Source organism: Panthera onca, chromosome A3 (assembly GCF_046562875.1).
Source record: "Panthera onca isolate mPanOnc1 chromosome A3, mPanOnc1 haplotype 2, whole genome shotgun sequence".
In the NCBI taxonomy this organism is placed as follows: Eukaryota; Metazoa; Chordata; class Mammalia; order Carnivora; family Felidae; genus Panthera; species Panthera onca.
The window spans coordinates 123,784,315-123,801,489 of record NC_138341.1 but is presented as its reverse complement, the minus strand read 5'-3'; the positions used below and the strand labels follow the sequence as shown (position 1 = coordinate 123,801,489).

Sequence of the window (17,175 nt, the reverse complement as noted above, 5' to 3'; positions counted from 1 at the left end):
CGTGACCTGAGCCGAAATCAAGACTCAGACGCTTAACTGGCTGAGCCACCCAGGCACCTCCCTCTTTTTTTTTTTCATGTCCAGTCTCTGCTGCTGTCATCACCTCGCCTTCTCTCCTGCCATCCCACCTCCCTCTGCCTCCTCTTATAAGGACACTCGTGATCACCTTTAGGGCCTCCCTGGATAATCCAGGATTATCCCCACATCTCAAGATCCTTAATCACATCTGCAAAGCTCCTTTTGCCATATAAGGTCACATTCACAGGTTCCAGGGATTAGGATGGGGATATCCTTGGGCCATTATTCAGCTGACCACATAGGTCAAATGTCTGGCACATAGCACTCAGTAAACAGCAACTCTTACTACTTTGCCTCTGCCTTCTAGGCTGGGGGCGGGGGTCACACACACCTGCTGGCATGCGGACGGAGGAGGCCTTCTTTCGGCAGGGGAGAAGGGTCGCTATAAAACATGATCTGGGGGGCCCTGGGTGGCTCCGTGGGTCGAGCATCTCTTGGTTTCTGCTCAGGTCATGATGTCACAGCTCGTGGGTTCGAGCCTCCATCGGGCTCCGCCCTGATGTGTGGAGGAACCTGGTTGGGATTCTCTCTCACTCTGACCCTCCCCAGCTTGTGCTATCTTTCTGTCTCACAAAATAAATAAATTAAAAAAAAAAAAACAAAACATAACGTGATCTGGAAGACCTCATGTCCACGGCCTGGGAATTCCAGGCTGGGTTTCCAAGGCAGGGGTATTCTCTGGGGCCCTGAGGAGGTGGCAGGTGTAGCTGCCCACTTCACCTGGAACAAAATCACTTTATGGAAAAGTTTCAAACTCTTGCATAGAGCCTACGCTTCAAAATGCTTTGTTACATTAATTCACTCTATAATCCCAACAACCCAATGAAGTGAGGGCTATTCATGGCCCCATTTTACGGATGGAAAAATCAAAGCACAGAAAATTTAGTAAGTCATCCACAGTCCTACAACTGTGCTCCTACCCACCTCAAAATACCAAAACATTGATGGCATTTTTTTCTTTTAAAAAAGAAAACCTGCTGATTTTCAGAACTTTTCTACAATGAAGTCATGTCGTTTTATACCCTTTAAAAATTTTTTTAAATCTTTATTTGAGAAAGAGAGAGAGAGAGAGAGCAAGGGAGGGGCAGAGAGAGAGAGGGAGACACAGAATCTGAAACAGGCTCCAGGTTCTGAGATGTCAGCACAGAGTCCAACACGAGGCTCAAACTCACGAACCATGAGATCATGACCTGAGCCGAAGTCGGAGGCTTAACCGCCTGAGCCACCCAGGCACCCCTGTACCTTTTATCTTTTTTATATAATATGAAAGTAACAAAAGACAAATTATGAACACGTAACACGGTGGATGGGCTTTCTCCTACTCTGTTGACTTCTGTTTGCTTTGCTACAGGACTTTTCAGTCTTGTCTGTCTCCTACCAGACTCGATTTCCTTTCCTTCTGGCTCAACACTCATTTTAATAGCAATGAGCAAGTGAGTTAGGCTCTCTGTGACTCCGTTTTCTCATTTGTACAATGGTGGTAGTACCTAACTCAACAGGGCGGCATGAACCCTTAGGTTATTTCCCATTTTTCTTATTAGAAGCAATGCATATGTATAGATCTATACATCAGCACGAAAACTGGGAAACTCTCAGAAGAAAATACGGGAGTAAGCCTTGGTGACCATAGGTTACACAAAGCCTTCTTGGATCTGACACCAAAAGCACACGCAACAAAAGAAAAAACAAAAACAAAACAGATACACTGGACTGCATTGAACTTAAAGACCTTTATGCTGCAGAGGATGATATCAAGAAAGTGGAAAGACGAGCCGCAGGACGGAAAAATATTTGCAATACATGACTGGCACCATATCTGATAAGGGACTATATCTAGACTATATAAGGAACTTTAACTACTCAATAATAAAATATACCAAAACCCAATTTAAAAAAGACAAAGGATCCGAAGAGACGTTTCTCCTGAGATCCACAAATGGCCGCGAAGCCCGTGAGTAGATGCTCAACGTCATTAGCCATCAGGAAAATGCAGGTGGACATTTCCCCAATGGCTAATGATGCCTCCACCACCATCATCACTGTCACCACCACCTCACAAACCACTAGTATGAATAAAATTTAAAAGATGGGTATAATAACAAGTGTTAGCGAAGATGTGGAGAAATGGGAGCCCTCCTATGTTCCGGGGAGGATGTACAATGGTGCAGCCACTGTGGAACCAGCCTGACGGTTCCTCAGCCGGAACATGGACTTAACACATGACCCAGAAATTCTGCTCCTCGGTGGGCACCCATGACACGTGAAGACATACAGACACACAAAAACTGGTACACCAGTGTCCATACCGGCATTATTCACAGCAGGCAGAAGCGGAAACAACCCGAATGTCCATCAGCTAAAGAACAGGTAAACTCAATACAGTTGTTGCACACGGTAAAATAACATTTGTTGGTAGAAAGGATTGAAGTATGGGGGCGCCTGGGTGGCTCAGTCAGTTGAGCGTCCAACTCTTGATTTCGGCTCAAGTCATGATTCCAGGGTTGTGGGCTCAAGCCCTGTGTTGGGCTCTGTGCTAAGTGTGGAGCCTGCTTGGGATTCTCTCTCTCTCTCTCTCTCTCTCTCTCTTTCTCTGTGTGTGTGTGTGTGTGTGTGTGTGTGTGTGTCCCTGCCCCACTCACATATGCTCTCTCTCTCTCAAAATAAAAATAAATTAAAAAGAAGAAAGGATTAAAGTATGGACACAGGTACAGAATGGGTGAATCTTGGAACAGCGTTCAGAGGACATATCCTTCCACAAGAATGCATATTTACATCCCAATTTATTGGCAGTCCATAGAATTCTGGAAGAGAAATGCTGGGAAGCATTGTTATAATAGTTACAAAAACCATGATAATGAAAGCTAGTGTTTGTTAAATGCTCCGTCTATGCTCATTTCAGACTCTCAGTAATTTTGTGAAGTATTATTATCCCCATTTCACAGTTGAGGAAACTGAGACCGGTGAGCAAAGGTCAGATACCTCTAGTGTGATGGTGCTATTATTTAGACTGGAGCTTCTGCCCTTAACCCCTCTGGTGAGGGGGGCTTCCTGGAGGGACTTCGCCCCATTTGCCAAATGAAGCCCTGGGGCTGGGGTGGAGAGGGGAGGAAGTTCCCTCCTCTGTCAAGACTCGCTGACCGTGCCCCTGCCTACATCCTTGGGGGCTTTCTTCACCCCAGCTGTGGTTCCTCTCTGTGATTACTCTGACCATGATTGTTCTGGAGGAAGTGGCCACGGCCAGCCAGAGCTGTGGGCGAGGGGCTATTTTGGGAGAGGGCAGGGCAGTGGCATCTGAAGCATCCCCCGCCACAGGAAGACACTTGGCAGCATTGTCCCTGCCGGCCACCTCTGCGGCCTCCAGAGAGGCTGGCAGAGGTTTGAGCTGGAGACTCATTATCTGCCTCTGTCCTGCAGGCATACCAGAGGTTTTGTGTTCTGAAGATTTTTTTTTTCATTTTAAAAACGAAAAAAGTTTTAATTTTTTTTTTTTAAACAACTCAGCGGCACGTGGTCCAGGATTTTTAGGCTTCTCCAAAAAAGTATGCTTATTTATTTTATTAACAAGCACTGTATGGTCTTCCTGCATCCGGGTCACTGCTCTAAGGGCCAGATGACTGTCCGTTCATTTACTTCTTACATCATTTCTGCCTGGCAGTTGCTGTTATTATCCCCATTTTACAGATGAGGAGACCGGGGTTCAGGGAGCTCAGACTTGCCAAAGATTGGTTGCAAGGGGGCAGTGCTAGGACCCCTCACCCAAGCTACCTAGCTGGAGTTTCTCTCTTCTTAGCGGCTCTCCCCAGCAGTTTAGAGGCTTTGTTCTGCATCTCTCTTCATCCATTGGTTTGCAGGGCTGTTGTGTGGTTGGCTTGGCATGGCTGCGTTAGGCTCAGGTGGCTGCTGGGTCCTATTGATCCCCATCTCTGGGCCCAGCACCTGGCCCAGAGTTACTGGCAAGTGGCGGGGGGGTGGGGGGGGAAGCTTGGTGTAATGGGTAAGAGCTCGGGCTGATTGCCTTTCTAGCTGTGTGACCTTGAGAAAGTGACTCCACCTCTCTGAGGTCATTTGTGTAAAGCAGCCATAGCACAGAGCTGGGCACAAGGTAGTCAACAAATAACAGATGTTAATAGTGTTGAAAGTAGTCGTAGAAGAGACAGTTGTTGAGTGAATGCATTAAAACAGGGGTCAGTAAACCTTTTCTGTCAAAGAGCAGGTGGTAAATATTTTTGGCCTTGCAGGTCACACGGTCTCTGTGGCAACTGCTTAACTCTAGACAATGTGTCAACACATGGGTGTGGCTGGGTTCCAAAAAACATTATATGGACACTGAACTCTGAATTTCATGTAATTTTCATGTGTCAGAAAATATCACTCTTGTTTTGTTTTTTCAACCATTCAAAAATATACAAACCAGTCTCTGTTCACGGACAGCACTGGCTGGCCCGCTGCTGCAGTTTGCCGACCCCCCTGCACTAGAACGTGAGCTCTGCAAGGGGTTTTTAGATGCTTGGTTTGCTCTTAGATCCACAGTACCCAGAATGGCTCCTAGCACTCAGTAGGCACTCCAGAAAGTTATATTAAGTGAATGAATCAATATATAGAAGTGGGTTTTGAGCTGGCCCTTTAAGACTGGGAGGGTGGACAGAGGGGAAGGAGCCTTCCATCCAGGTGGGGGAACAGCCTGAACAAAGGCACGGAGTTGGGGATGATTCCAGCAGGTATCTCCCTTGGTCCATGAAGCCATCGACACCTGGTGGAGACGACTTGTAGCCAGCAGTTAGGGAGCTAGGAGTGAGGAGAAGGAGCTGGGGTGCGGGGGATGCTCTCAGAAGCACTTCTGTTGGGTTATCGCCCTGCCCCTGTCCCAGAACCACCAGCCTTATTTTTAACCCCGCTGACGAAAGATAATCCCAATGAAATCAAGAAGAGTGACTGATCCCTGCCCCTCCCCCTGCCCCAGTTTCTGCTGGTTCCCTTTCCCGTAGGTCAGAGCCATCCTTGGAGACCCTCCCCTAGCGGTCTCAGCCCAGACACAGTGAGTGGTCACAGGAGAAGAAACAGGTCCAGCATTTCCTTAGCAGGACCTGAACCCAGAGAAGGGATCCTGGTGCTTAAGGAGAAGCACTCAAGCAAGGCTCCCGGAGAGTTGAGCAGGCTGGGAGCTGCCCAGCCTAGAGCTGGTTTCTCCGTCTACCAGCACATGCTTCTTAGACTTCAGTGAGAAGTGGAAGCCTCTGGAGCACTTCTAAAACACAGGTTCCTGGGCTCCTCACCCTGAAGTTCTGACTCAGTAGGTCTGGGATGGAGCCCGCGAACCTGCATTTCTGATGAGCTCCCAGGTGATGAGGGGCCAGGAGGGTGATGGGCCACACTGTGAGTGGCCCTGACCTACAAGAGCCTCTGGGCAACAGCAGGCTCCCCGCCCTCACCCTGTGAGCTGCCAGGGCTGCGCTGAGACGGCAGCTGGTGATACGCTCATCAGGACGGCCTCAGCGGAGGATCTGGAGAAGCTGGAAGGCTGCGCTAAGTGCCTTGGGCTTTATTTTGAGCGTGGTAGGAAGCCTTGCAAAGATTTTAAGCAAGAGTTGAGGCCTCTGGACGTCTGGATTAAGCCAGCCCACGATGCCACTGTGATCAGTTGTAGGGAGCACACGGGGGCTTTGAGGAGCAGTGACACAAGGAGGGAGAGGCTGTGGATGCTGGAGCTTTCGCAGGACTAGGAGAGGGGACTTGGTGAGTGATGGCCGTGGCTGCCGCAAGGAGCCGAGGAGGAGGGCGTGGGAGAACACGGGAGTGTCTGGCTGGAAGGGTGGCAGCCATTCCTGAGACCAGAGACCAAGGGGGTCAGCCGGCCAGACTGATGGACATGGGAAAGAGCAGCGAGCTTCCTGTGAACACAGCAGCTCTCACTGCCTTGGGCCGTGTGGCCGCCCCTTTCTCAACCCCTGTCTGGCTGCTCTGGGGGGTGTCCACGGTTGATCTCCCCAGATCTTCTGGGGCTCTATGTGCAGGCTGCCTGTCTGGCCTTAGGAGGAGTCCTGCAGCACAGCTTCCCAGGGCACCAAGGAAATAAGCAAGCACCATCCAGCTTGCGTTACCAAAAAAGGACATTTTCTCTGTTTGAAGGTTTGCCCAGCACTTTCCCTCCTCCCCCGACCTGGGGTTTCAGGTTGCCAGGGAAGTGTTTCTGGAAAGTTTAGGAGTTTGAGTCACATGCATTCGTGCGCAGGCAAATATGAACCTGGGATATGCATGTACCACACTCAGGTTTGATGTCATAAACCTCATCTCCCTCCTTCTTCTCCTTCATCACCTCCTCCTCCACCATCACCTTCACCACCACCATCACCACCATTACTGGCACCTCCACTCAGTCACATCGTGGCCTAAACGCTTTCATATGTTGCCTCTTAAATCATGAGCTTTCACAGCAACTCCAAGAGGGGGAAATTATTATTTCCATTGTACAAATGAAGAAACTGAGGCACAGAGAGGCAGAGCAACTCACCCAAGGTCCTAGAGTCACGGTGGGATCAGGACTAGGGTGAAGTGATCAAGGTCGTGCAAAGTGCAGGGTCTGATCCAGTCTTTAAATTTTGTTCACAACTTGTTCATCAAGGATTTTTTGGCATTATTCTTGACTTTTAAAATATTGCTTTAAAACATTGTTTTCTCTTGCTTGCTGAGTTTTTGGCATCCTCCTAAGTTTCAGCCCCAGCCTTGGCAGCATCCGAACTGGAATCTAAAGCTGTGCTCTTGACCGTTCCCTGTGCTGCCCCTCCACGCATACCTGTGCACATGCGTGAGTTCATTTAAGTGTTCATTTTCTTTAAAGTAAACTCTATGCCCAATGTGAGGCTCGAACTCACAACCCCATCAAGGGTCATAGGCTCTACTGACCAAGTCAGACAGACATCCCATATTTAGGTATTCTTCTGTCAGTAAAGAATTTTTTTTTTAATTTTTAAAAAATGCTTATTTATTATTGTGAGACAGAGACAGAGCGTGAGCAGGGGAGGGGCAGAGAGAAAGGGAGACACAGAATCTGAAGCAGGTTCCAGGCTCTGAGCTGTCAGCACAGAGCCCGATGAGGGGCTTGAGCTCACAAACTGCGAGATCATGACCTGAGCCAAAGTCGGACGCTTAACCGACAGAGCCACCCAGGCGCCCCTGTCAGTATAAACACTATTGTGGCAAGGTGGCAAGGGCAGGGCTTGGAAATCACAGGGTTCTGGGTTTGAACTCCACTGTTCCCTACTGGGTGAGCGGACAGCCTGCAGTTAAAGGTACAGACCCTGGATCCCAGAATGTCTCCGTTCGAAATCTTGCTCTGTCACTTCCTGGCTGTATAAGTTTGCCTTAGTTCCTTAAAGCCTTGTGCCCTGGATTTCTCCTCAGTAAAGAGGGGTGGTGGTATTAATATCTGCTACCCAGTGTTATTGGGGGTTCAAATGAGTTGGTTTCTATAAAGCCCGTGGCATGTGGTAAATGCTTTGTAAGTATTAACTATTATTTTGCATCCTTGAGAAGATACCTCTCTGAGCCTCAGTTTCCCCATGTGTAAAGTGCAAACAGTAAAAACTACCTCCCAGACATTTTGAGGATTGAAGGGGTAACGTAGGTAAAGGGCCTGTCCTCCCTTATTCCAGGCCCAATTCGATATACTGGAGATTGAGATGCAAAGACACACGTCAGCTCCCTGAGGTGTGTCTCATCAGCAGATGTGGACACTCATTTGTTTAGTTCTCCAAAGCACTGAGCTCTTCCTCTTTCTCAGGGCCTTTGCACATGCTCTTTCTTCTTTCTGCCTTGTTGTGCCCACCTCTCCTGTTATGGGTCTAATTTATGTTTTTCTTCATCTCAGTGAATGTCACATTCTCAAAGAAACCTTCCCTGGTCCCACATCTGTCACTGATCTATTTGTCTTCCTGCTCTAGAATTTTTTTTTTTTTTTTTAAGTATATGTGCTGTACCTTTTCTATATTTTCATGGCACTTCCTTCATGGCACTTCTCACAACAGCAGTTAAGTTATTTTTATTTAACTGCATTGTATTAATACATTTTGTTGTTTTGTTTACCTCCTTCCTGCCTCACTTGGCAGTGAGGGCAGGGACAGGGCTGGTCTTATCCTCAGGTCTCTGTCCTCAGTGCCCCGGGGTGGCACGTGTTCCAGAGTAGTGCTCGAGCACGAGCCCTGGGCCTTATTGCCTGGGTTCAAATTCCTAGCTCCTGCACTTAATGACCCTGAGACCCAGGGCAAATTATTTAACCTGTCTGTGCCTCAGTTTTCTTTTCTGTAAAATAGGGAAAATAATAACAGCACCAGCTCCCTAAGGCATCATGATGATTACATAAGATAATCTTGATAATTCCTTCAGAACTGTGTCTGGCCCACAATGGAGTTGTTATTTTAGTAGGTGCTTCTGGCTAGACTAACAGCTGAAAGGAACATCTCCCAGATCTCAGGTGTTAACACAATAAACATTTAAGGCTTCTTTAAATGTTCCACACTGAATGTTTAAATGTAATGGCTAAATGTTCCACATTCCAGTGTGGGACTATGGGAAGGGAACTTCGCATTATCTATAATCATCTCTGGACCTCGGTTCCTTCCACTGTGTCTCTTAACATGGGGTTCACAGCGGGTTCTGTGGATGGAATTCAGGGAGTCTGTGAACCTGGATGCTGTCTTAGGTGAGATTCCCTAGAAGCAGAATCTGAGGTGGGGATTCTTGAGCAGATTATTTTTTTTAAGTGTTTATTTATTTTGAGAGAGAGAGCGTGTGTGCACACGCAAGCCGGGGAGGGGCACAGGGAGAGGGAAAAAGAGAACGCCAAGCACGCTCTGTGCTGTCAGCACCGAGCCCGACATGGGGCTCCATCTCAAGAACTGTGAGATACGATCTGAACCGAGATCAAGAGTTGGATGCTTAACCAACTGAGTCACCCAGGTGCCCCATGAGCAGATGATTTTTTGAGGGGATGTTTTCAGGAGAGGGGAGGGTGACAGAAACAGAGTAGGGTAGGGAACCCAACAAGGATGTAATCTTACCTGCAGTCCCGCCTCAGCCTGACCCCACGGCAGGGGGTGGGGGAGTGTTCTGTGGCTACCACAGAGTTGGTTCCTCCTGGGTCAAGAGGGGCCTGGGGGGTGTCATCAGTCATTAGTTGTGAGCTGCTTGATTGGAGTGGGTGGCGATTTGACCTCTGGAGCAATGTGGCTTCTGTTGGGTGCAATTTTCTAGGACAGTAATGAGCCATTAGCAGCCTATACAGGAGCTAGGGGTGGTGCCTTTGCCCAGCGAAGGGATCTGGGCAGAGCACCAAAAGTTTCTACAACAGAGGGGGAAATTATCTTATTTGTACTAACTTCTAACTGAAATTTAGCATTTGCTTCAAATTATGGAGGTAGGCAAAAAACCATAGTACTAGAAATATCTGTGACTTGGGGCACCTGGGTGGCTTAGTCAGTTAAGCATCCAACTTTGGCTTAGGTCATGATCTCATGGTCCATGAGTGTGAGTCCCATGTTGGGCTCTGTGCTGACAGCTCAGAGCCTGGAGCCTGCTTCAGATTCTGTGTCTCCAGCTCTCTCTGCCCCTCCTCCTCTTGCACTCTCTCTGACTCAAAAATAAAAATAAAAAATGAAGAAATATATGTGACTTTGTCACTGGTATAAATCACATACACTTTCACATTACATTATTATTGTTGCAGATATCTTCTTTTAAAAAGGGATTTTATTTTTTTTAAGTAATTTCTGCTCCCAGTGTGGGGCTTGAACTCACAACCCAGAGATCAAGAGTCACACGCTCCACTGACTGAGCCAGTGCCCCTACTGCAGATATCTTTGAAATACCCTTTATGCTAATCTATACTTTAAAATGAGTGTAGTTGATACGCTTGCTAGATATTTTGTTCAATGTGTTAATGAGGAAGGACCCAGACATTATATTACAAATTTGTTGCTTTAAGTATTTCGGTAACAGTGTGTCAGTATAATTGCGTCCCTTTGTAATCCTGTGTATTTTTTTTTTTAAATTTTTTAACGTTTATTTATTTTTGAGGCGGAGAGAGACAGAGCATGAACGGGGGAGGGTCAGAGAGAGGGAGACACAGAAGTGGAAACAGGCTTCAGGCTCTGAGCTGTCAGCCCAGAGCCTGACGCGAGGCTTGAACTCACGGACCGCGAGATCGTGACCTGAGCTGAAGTCGGACGCTTAACCGACTGAGCCACCCAGGCGCCCCGTAATCCTGTGTATTTTATGCATTTTAAAACATTATTCTGAGGAGGAGTCCATAAGTATCACCAGATGCCAAAGGGGTCTGGGACCCAAAAGAAGTTAAGTTTCCTGTTCTGGAGTGTTGGCTTTTCCTCCATCCAACCAGCACCAGGGCAAAAGGAGAGGATGTAGATTGCAGAAGAAGTTTTCATGGGCCCAGCCTGGTAACAGCATATGTCATGTCTTCCCACAGTGCGTTGGCCAGAACTCAGTTGCCTGACCACACTGATTGCAAGAGACATGTGGCCTGTGTGCTCAGAAAGAAGAGGGAATGGTCTAGGGAGTGCACAGCAGTCTGGGCCACAGGGTTCAATACATATTCCTCGACAGCCCAAGTTAACGAATGCTCTGGCCAGCCTGTCTTTTGTGGGCAGAGGCCTGGTTTTCTGGAGGGTTCTGAGTCTCTACCATGTTCTCTCCGTAGGACAAGCCACGCCAAGGCCAAAGCTGAGGCAGCGGAACAGGCCGCCGTGGCTGCCAACCAGGAGTCCAGCATTGCCCGCACTTTGGCCAGGGAGCTGGCTCCAGACTTCTACCAGCCAGGTAGGGCCACCCAGGGAGGGGACGGGCAGGACAGGGTGAGGGGAGGCCCCCAGGGTTGGACCATTTTTCTTTTCGTTTGTTTGCTGGAAAGCTGAGATACCCAGGTGGGTTCACAAATGTCTGTGAGTCCAAGAACGGGGGATTGTGACAGCATGGGATAGAGTGACACCAGGGGACCCATGCTGAGGTCGTGGTGGGGAATCAGAGGCTCCCAGCTGCACATTGGCCCCACTCCTGGCTGCCTCCTCTCTCTGCTGCAGGCAGGGCAGTTGAGCTGATGAAGCGTGGTGAAGGGAGAGGTCTCTGTGGAGGAGGAGGCGTTAAGCCCTCCCAGTCTTGCGCGTCACTTTCAGTTTAATCGAGTGCTGCCTGTGTGTCAGGCACTGTGCTGGGTTCTGGGGTACAAAGCCGGGATCCAGAATCTAGAGGAGCATTGAATCCTGAAGACAGCATATCAGGGCGTGAGGCATGTATTCACGTCCTGACTCCACTGCTAACCAGCTCAGAGACCTTGTTCAATTCCTTCACCTCTGTAAACCTGTTTTCTGATCTGTAAAATGGGAGTAAGAATAATACTTTTTGGGCAGCAGATTAGATGCACGTCAGGTGAAGAGCACACGGCCTAGTCCATGGCAGGCTCTCAATAACTGTTGGTGTTGGCTGTCGTCTCCCTTTCACGATTAAATTCCACACAGCGTACGTTCTGTGTGGTTGGAACGGGGGCTCTGGGCGCTCATAGGGAGCACATAACCCAGGGAGTTACATCTCCAGGCGGGGCGGTGTTAGAGAAGGCTGCCCTCGGATCAGTGGGTCTCAAACGTGTCACAGAACACCAGGCCCACCCCGAGGTTTTGATTCGGTAGGTCTGGAATAGAGCCCATGAGTGTGATTTTCTAACAAGGATTGGGAAGTGCCAGTGCTGCTGGTTTGGGGCCACTCGTTGAGAATCACTGCACCATGTAGTGCTATGTGGGACCGGCACATCAAGAGGAAGGGACTGTGGGTGCAAAGGCACAGAAACGGAAAGGAGTGGCAGGCTTCCTCGCCAGCTAGATGGTAAAACAAGCAGCGGAGGTGGTGGGAAATGCGGCTGCGGAGTAAGGATTCTGCAGCCCCTGACTCAGATACAGACTTGGCGCCTGGGTAGAGCAGTGGGAGCCCAGGAGGTGGGCGACCGTTCTCCGCATTGAAGGGCTTTATGGCAAGTGGCACGATTAAACTTGTATTTTCTGAATGTTATTCTGGCTGTAGCAAGGAGACCACTGGGGACTGGCTGGGGGACCTTGGAGCGCAGACTTGTAAGTTGCCTCCCGTCACAGCGCTCCCCCTGCTGGTCCCAGGAAGAACGACACCTCCCAGCCCCAATTTCACCTGTGCCAGGTCCTGAGCTTTGCATTTTACATGCATTTTTCAATTAAACCTTGCATTAGTATTTGTGAAGTAGGTATGATTAGGCCACTTTTCAGATAAGGGAGTGGAAAGAAACCAGTGCCACAGTTAAGAACATAAACTCTGGAGCCATTCGGACTGGATCTGGGCCTGCCTCTGCCCTTTGTCAGACTGGTGACTTGGGGCAAGCGATGCCACCTCTCCGAGCCTCCCTTTCTTTCATCTGTAAAAATGAGGCTAATAGCACGGAGCTCATAGCGTTGTTAAAACACCTCAACAAGCTACTGTTTGGAAATTGCTTGGCACAGTGCTGGGCACAGGCCAGGTGGTAGGAAGCTGCTGGCTGAGTAAATAAAGGAGGTTGGGGTTAAATGGCTTGCCCAGGGTCATCATTATTGGGACCGGGGTTCGAGGCCAGCCTCGCCGGTTGTTCCCGGCAGGTCCGGAGTATCAGAAGCGTCGGCTGCTGCAGGAGATCCTGGAGAACTCGGAGAGCCTGCTCGAGCCCCCGGAGCGGGGCCCAGGGGCCGCGGGCCCCCAGCAGCGGACCCGCGAGAGCCCGCAGCTGCACGAGCACGAGCCCCCCGGGCCTGAAGGCGGCCCCCCGTCGCCGGCCGGGACGCCCCCGCAGCCCAAGCGGCCCCGCCCGGGGGCCACCAAGGACCGCCCGGCGAGCCCGGGCGCCTGGAACGGGGAGCCGGGTGCCGAGGGCGCGGGCCGCCGCAGCCCCGCGCGGCCGGCCACCGATCACATGGCCATCGAGGCGCTGCAGCCGCCGCCTGCGCCGTCGCGCGAGCCCGAGGTGGCGCTGTACCGGGGCTACCACAGCTACGCGGTGCGCACCGCGCCGCCCGCGCCGCCGCCCTTCGAGGACGAGCCCGAGCCCGAGGCCTCCGGGCCCGACTCCGCGCCGCCGTCGCCGGCCGCCGCCCCAGTGCGGGCCCCCCAGCCCGCGCCCAACTCCCCCGCCAAGCTGGAGCCCAAGCCCATCGTCCCCAAAGCCGAGCCCAAGGCCAAGGCCCGCAAGACCGAGGCCCGAGGGCTGACCAAGGCGGGGGCCAAGAAGAAGGCTCGGAAGGAGGCGACGCAGGCAGCGGAGGCCGAGGTGGAGGTGGAGGAGGTGAGTGAAGCTTGTGGCAGAAGGAGGTGTCCCACGTCGGGTCCCCCAGGGTGGCTGGGCTTCAGGAGGGATTCCAGTGAGGATGATTTGGGGGTGGGAAGGGCGAGCGCACAGAATAGGGCAGGGAAATCCCCAGCAGGGATGTGGGCTTAGTCAAGTGTAGCCTGATCCCTGGAGGCATGGGGAAGGTAACTTTCACTGCAGAGGCCCGCACCTTGGGGCAGGGGACAGGCCTCTCCCTCTGGTCCCTCTGGTCAGAGGCAGTGCTCTGGGGAAGGGGGTGCTGGGAGCCCTAGGCAGCTGGGGATGGGCAGGGAGTGAGTGCATCTGCGGGACCAGGGCTATCTGAGCTGAGCACCAGCAGCATCTGCTACAGAGTGTAGCAGGGAGGGCTTCCTGGCAGTGGAGGAAGGGCCCAGTAGGGCTTATTAGAAGGGGCTGGGAGCTGCAAACTCAGGGACCAGAATGAAGCTAGGTCTGTGGGACCCATGGATGCGGCCCAGCGGGGATTCGCAGAAAGGAAGGCGTGTTCCTGGCTTCCAGTTCCAGTGCTGCCCACTGTTGTGCTTTGCGACCTGGACCCTAAATGGTTTGGTTAATCATTTCCCAGAATCCTTCCAGCCCTGATGGTCTGCTGTCCAGTTGCCCGACACAGCAGTGAGCAAAATGCGGGGTGCTCAGAGGAGGGTTCTTCCGGAAGTTCCTGTTCCTCTGTCCAGCTTTGTAGGGACTTGGGCAGGGGGTATTTCAGAGGCCATGGGAACTCAGGCAGCTTCTCTCCACTGCTCCCAGGTCCCCAACACTGTCCTCATCTGCATGGTGATCCTGCTTAACATCGGCCTGGCCATCCTCTTCGTTCACCTCCTGACCTGACCCTGGTCTAACAGGTGGGTCTACCAGGGGGTGGGAGCCTGTGGAGAGCTCTCGGCACCAGGGTGATGGAGGAGGGAAGGTGCCTACTGGGCATCTGTCCTGCAGCTCATTGAGGCCCATCCCCCAACAGAGGCAGGGACCTAGAGTGTGGATTTGATAGATGGTGCCTTCCCCAATACAACACACACACACACACACACACACACACACCTCGTTATCTCAACACGTGCAGAGCACCTGCTCCCTGTCAGGTGAGCACTGGGGGTTTCACTCACTCACTTGTTCATTAATGTATCACCATTTACTGGGCCACTTCTCTGCTGGGATTTAGAGATCCAGGAGGGACACACTCCTGCCCTAAGGAACAGGGTGAAGATGAAAGTAAACCCTTAACTTACAGGCAGAAGTCAGACATGCGGATGTCAGGCAAAACAGTTCTTGACTCTCTCCCCAGACTCTCACAGTCTCACGGAGCTTGCCTGGCATGGGCAGGCCCCCTTCTCTCTGCCCTCCCTTTCTCTCTTGCCCGCTTCAGTCTGTAATCCCTCCACCCCCAGCCTCCCCATCCCCCAGTCCTCCTTTCTAGAAACACTCCCCCCCTCCCCCCAACTGCTGTCAGTTGTTTCCCCACGATGGAGCTGGGAGGGCTTGGTAAGGTCCTGGGAAAAGGAGGTTGGCTGGGCTGGCCTGAGGGAAAGTGGCCCTCATGAGTCTCAGGGTGAAGTACTCACACCACAAATAAAATCTTTGCCTGCTGGGACCAGCCTTTACACCATAAAGCCTGTGCTTGGTGATGCTAACAGTTTCTGCCTCTTGCCCTGCTCCCAACCAAAGACCCCCTCCCTTGATCCTAGCTTAGTGTGGGCTGGAGGTTCCTACTCCGTCCCAGGAGAGGAGGAGAAGAAAATCCCTGTCCAGTCACCCTGCAAATAGCCGGTGACGACATTAGCCTGGTAGGTGCTGCCCTGGGGGGTGAGTGCTGAGCTCTGCAGGGGCCTCATTTTACAGGGGATCTGGGAATGATGGCTGCAGGGACTGACAGCTTGTGACCTGAAGGGTGGAAGGCAGTGAGGAGGAGGAGGGCAGGGAAGAGCGTACCGGACAAGTTAGCACTTCCTCCCTCCCTCCCTCTCTCGCCTGACCCTCTTGCTGTCTCTCTGCAGAGGAGTTCCTGCTGAGGATGTGAGGACCCGTCTTTCTGCGCTGCCAGGCAGGGTGGCCAAGGAGGACTGGACTCTGGACCTGGAGCCCCGGGATCCAGCTCACGTGCACACCACGTTCATTTTGGAGGCCTCCCGTGGCGCCTATGCTGGGTGCCAGTGGTGCCCAGAGGAACAGAATGTGCTGGGGATCCTCCAGGAGCTCCGTGCCTGTGGCAGGGGAGGCCTCGAAGGAGGAGCCCCGGTCTCTTGAGCGCTCCTGTCCCTCGTCCTCATCCATTCCCTCGCCTTGCTGCCGGGGTCCCCCTTCCCTGAGCTTTCGTGTGTTTCGGGAGAAATCACTGAACCAGGACAGTAATATAACTCCCAGCCCCTCTCCTTCCACCCCTCCCCTGCTTTGTTTTAACTTGCAGCAGATCCCTGTGGTGGGCGAGCCAGAGAGCTGCCCACAGAGCAGAGGCCCTGCCTTCCGTGGTCTCCACGCAGCATCCACTCCGTCCCTTGCTTACAGATGTTCTGGATGACAACAGAGGAAACAGACACGCTTGGTTTGAGAACCCCGGGATACGGTGCTCCTGTCTCCTCCCACCGGTCCAGCTAGCTTCCCTGCTGGACCCATAGAGGATGGGGAGACGCAAGGCACTGGAGCCTTTAGCCGGGAGGCCGCTGACCAGGTGGCCCCGGGGTGGGGGTGGGAAGCAGGCATAGGGGCAGTTAGGATGGCCCCTGTTCTCTGGCGTGCCTGAGCCTGAGGCTGGCATTGTGTTCAGGCTTCCAGTGTGCTCAGAGTGCTTAGGCTCACCCTCCAGGAGCCCCGGGGCTGCCACGATAAAGCTAGCGGGGCACCTGTGAATTGGTGTGCCGCTTCCTTCACCAGGGCCCATCGCCAGCTCAGGGGAGAGTGGGCATGGAAGCCCTTGGAAGCCCAGGCAGATTTCCCGGGGCGGACTCTGGGGCAGGTGCCGGAGACAGGCTTTCCCGGGGAGAGGAGAGCAAGTCTGGGGGCCCCGGTGGGTGCGGTCTGTTCGATACTAAGCCCCTTGGCTTGCTTGGCAGAAGACGGTATTTGCATGTAGCTCATTACAGATGTTCTGAGCCACCCCAGGCCTCCGCTCCCTTGTGCTTGGGGGGCCGGGTGCAAGCCGAGGGCTCGCGGGGCCCCTGCACCTGGGAGGACAGAGGAAAAGGCTTCTAGGCCCCTCCAAACCCAGGGAGGATTGTGGCAGTGGCGTCCAAGCAGAACTGCCTTGGCCGCTCCACAGCCTTTGTGTCTGTGGACTTGGGGCTTCGGTGCCGTGGTCGAACCTCGAGTTTGCTTCTGATGAGAGGTCGGCTGTGCCTCTCCCCCTCAGTACTTGGGAAGCTTCCTCCAGCCCCACGCTGGCTGTTTTGAGGGCTCCTGATGTTGCACGGGGTGGTTGGAATCTGGGACTGCATTTCTCTGGAGGGGAGCCCGCAGATTCCCCCGTCCTCAGCCGGCCCGAGGCTCTGCATCTGTGTGTGGGCTTTTCTGGACTCCAAAGAGATGACGGCTGGGCTGGGGGTGCTGCTGGGGCCGGGGGGCCCCGGGCCTCAGCTCTGAGACCACGGCCGGGGTTTTGGTCTGGCCCAGGGCTGGGGGCAAGCTGCAGGCACCAGAGCTCCCAGGCCTACTTTTAGAGCTGGTGTTTGGGGTGACGGTTCAGGATGCTGTGGTCTGTGGAATAATAAACCTGCATCTGCTCGTGG

At 52.4% G+C, this 17,175-nt stretch overlaps 1 protein-coding gene across 1 annotated transcript in view; it reads left to right on the top strand.

The window, feature by feature from the left end:
* The window catches only part of JPH2 (junctophilin 2), a 69,248-nt gene extending 52,073 nt beyond the window's left edge, over positions 1–17,175 (top strand). Inside the window, exons 3-6 of the mRNA XM_060618390.3 lie at positions 10,787–10,905; positions 12,735–13,414; positions 14,207–14,301; positions 15,451–17,175. Coding sequence (XP_060474373.2) covers positions 10,787–10,905; positions 12,735–13,414; positions 14,207–14,287 — 880 coding nt within the window. The 3' untranslated portion in view covers positions 14,288–14,301; positions 15,451–17,175. The remainder of the gene's footprint in view (positions 1–10,786; positions 10,906–12,734; positions 13,415–14,206; positions 14,302–15,450) is intronic.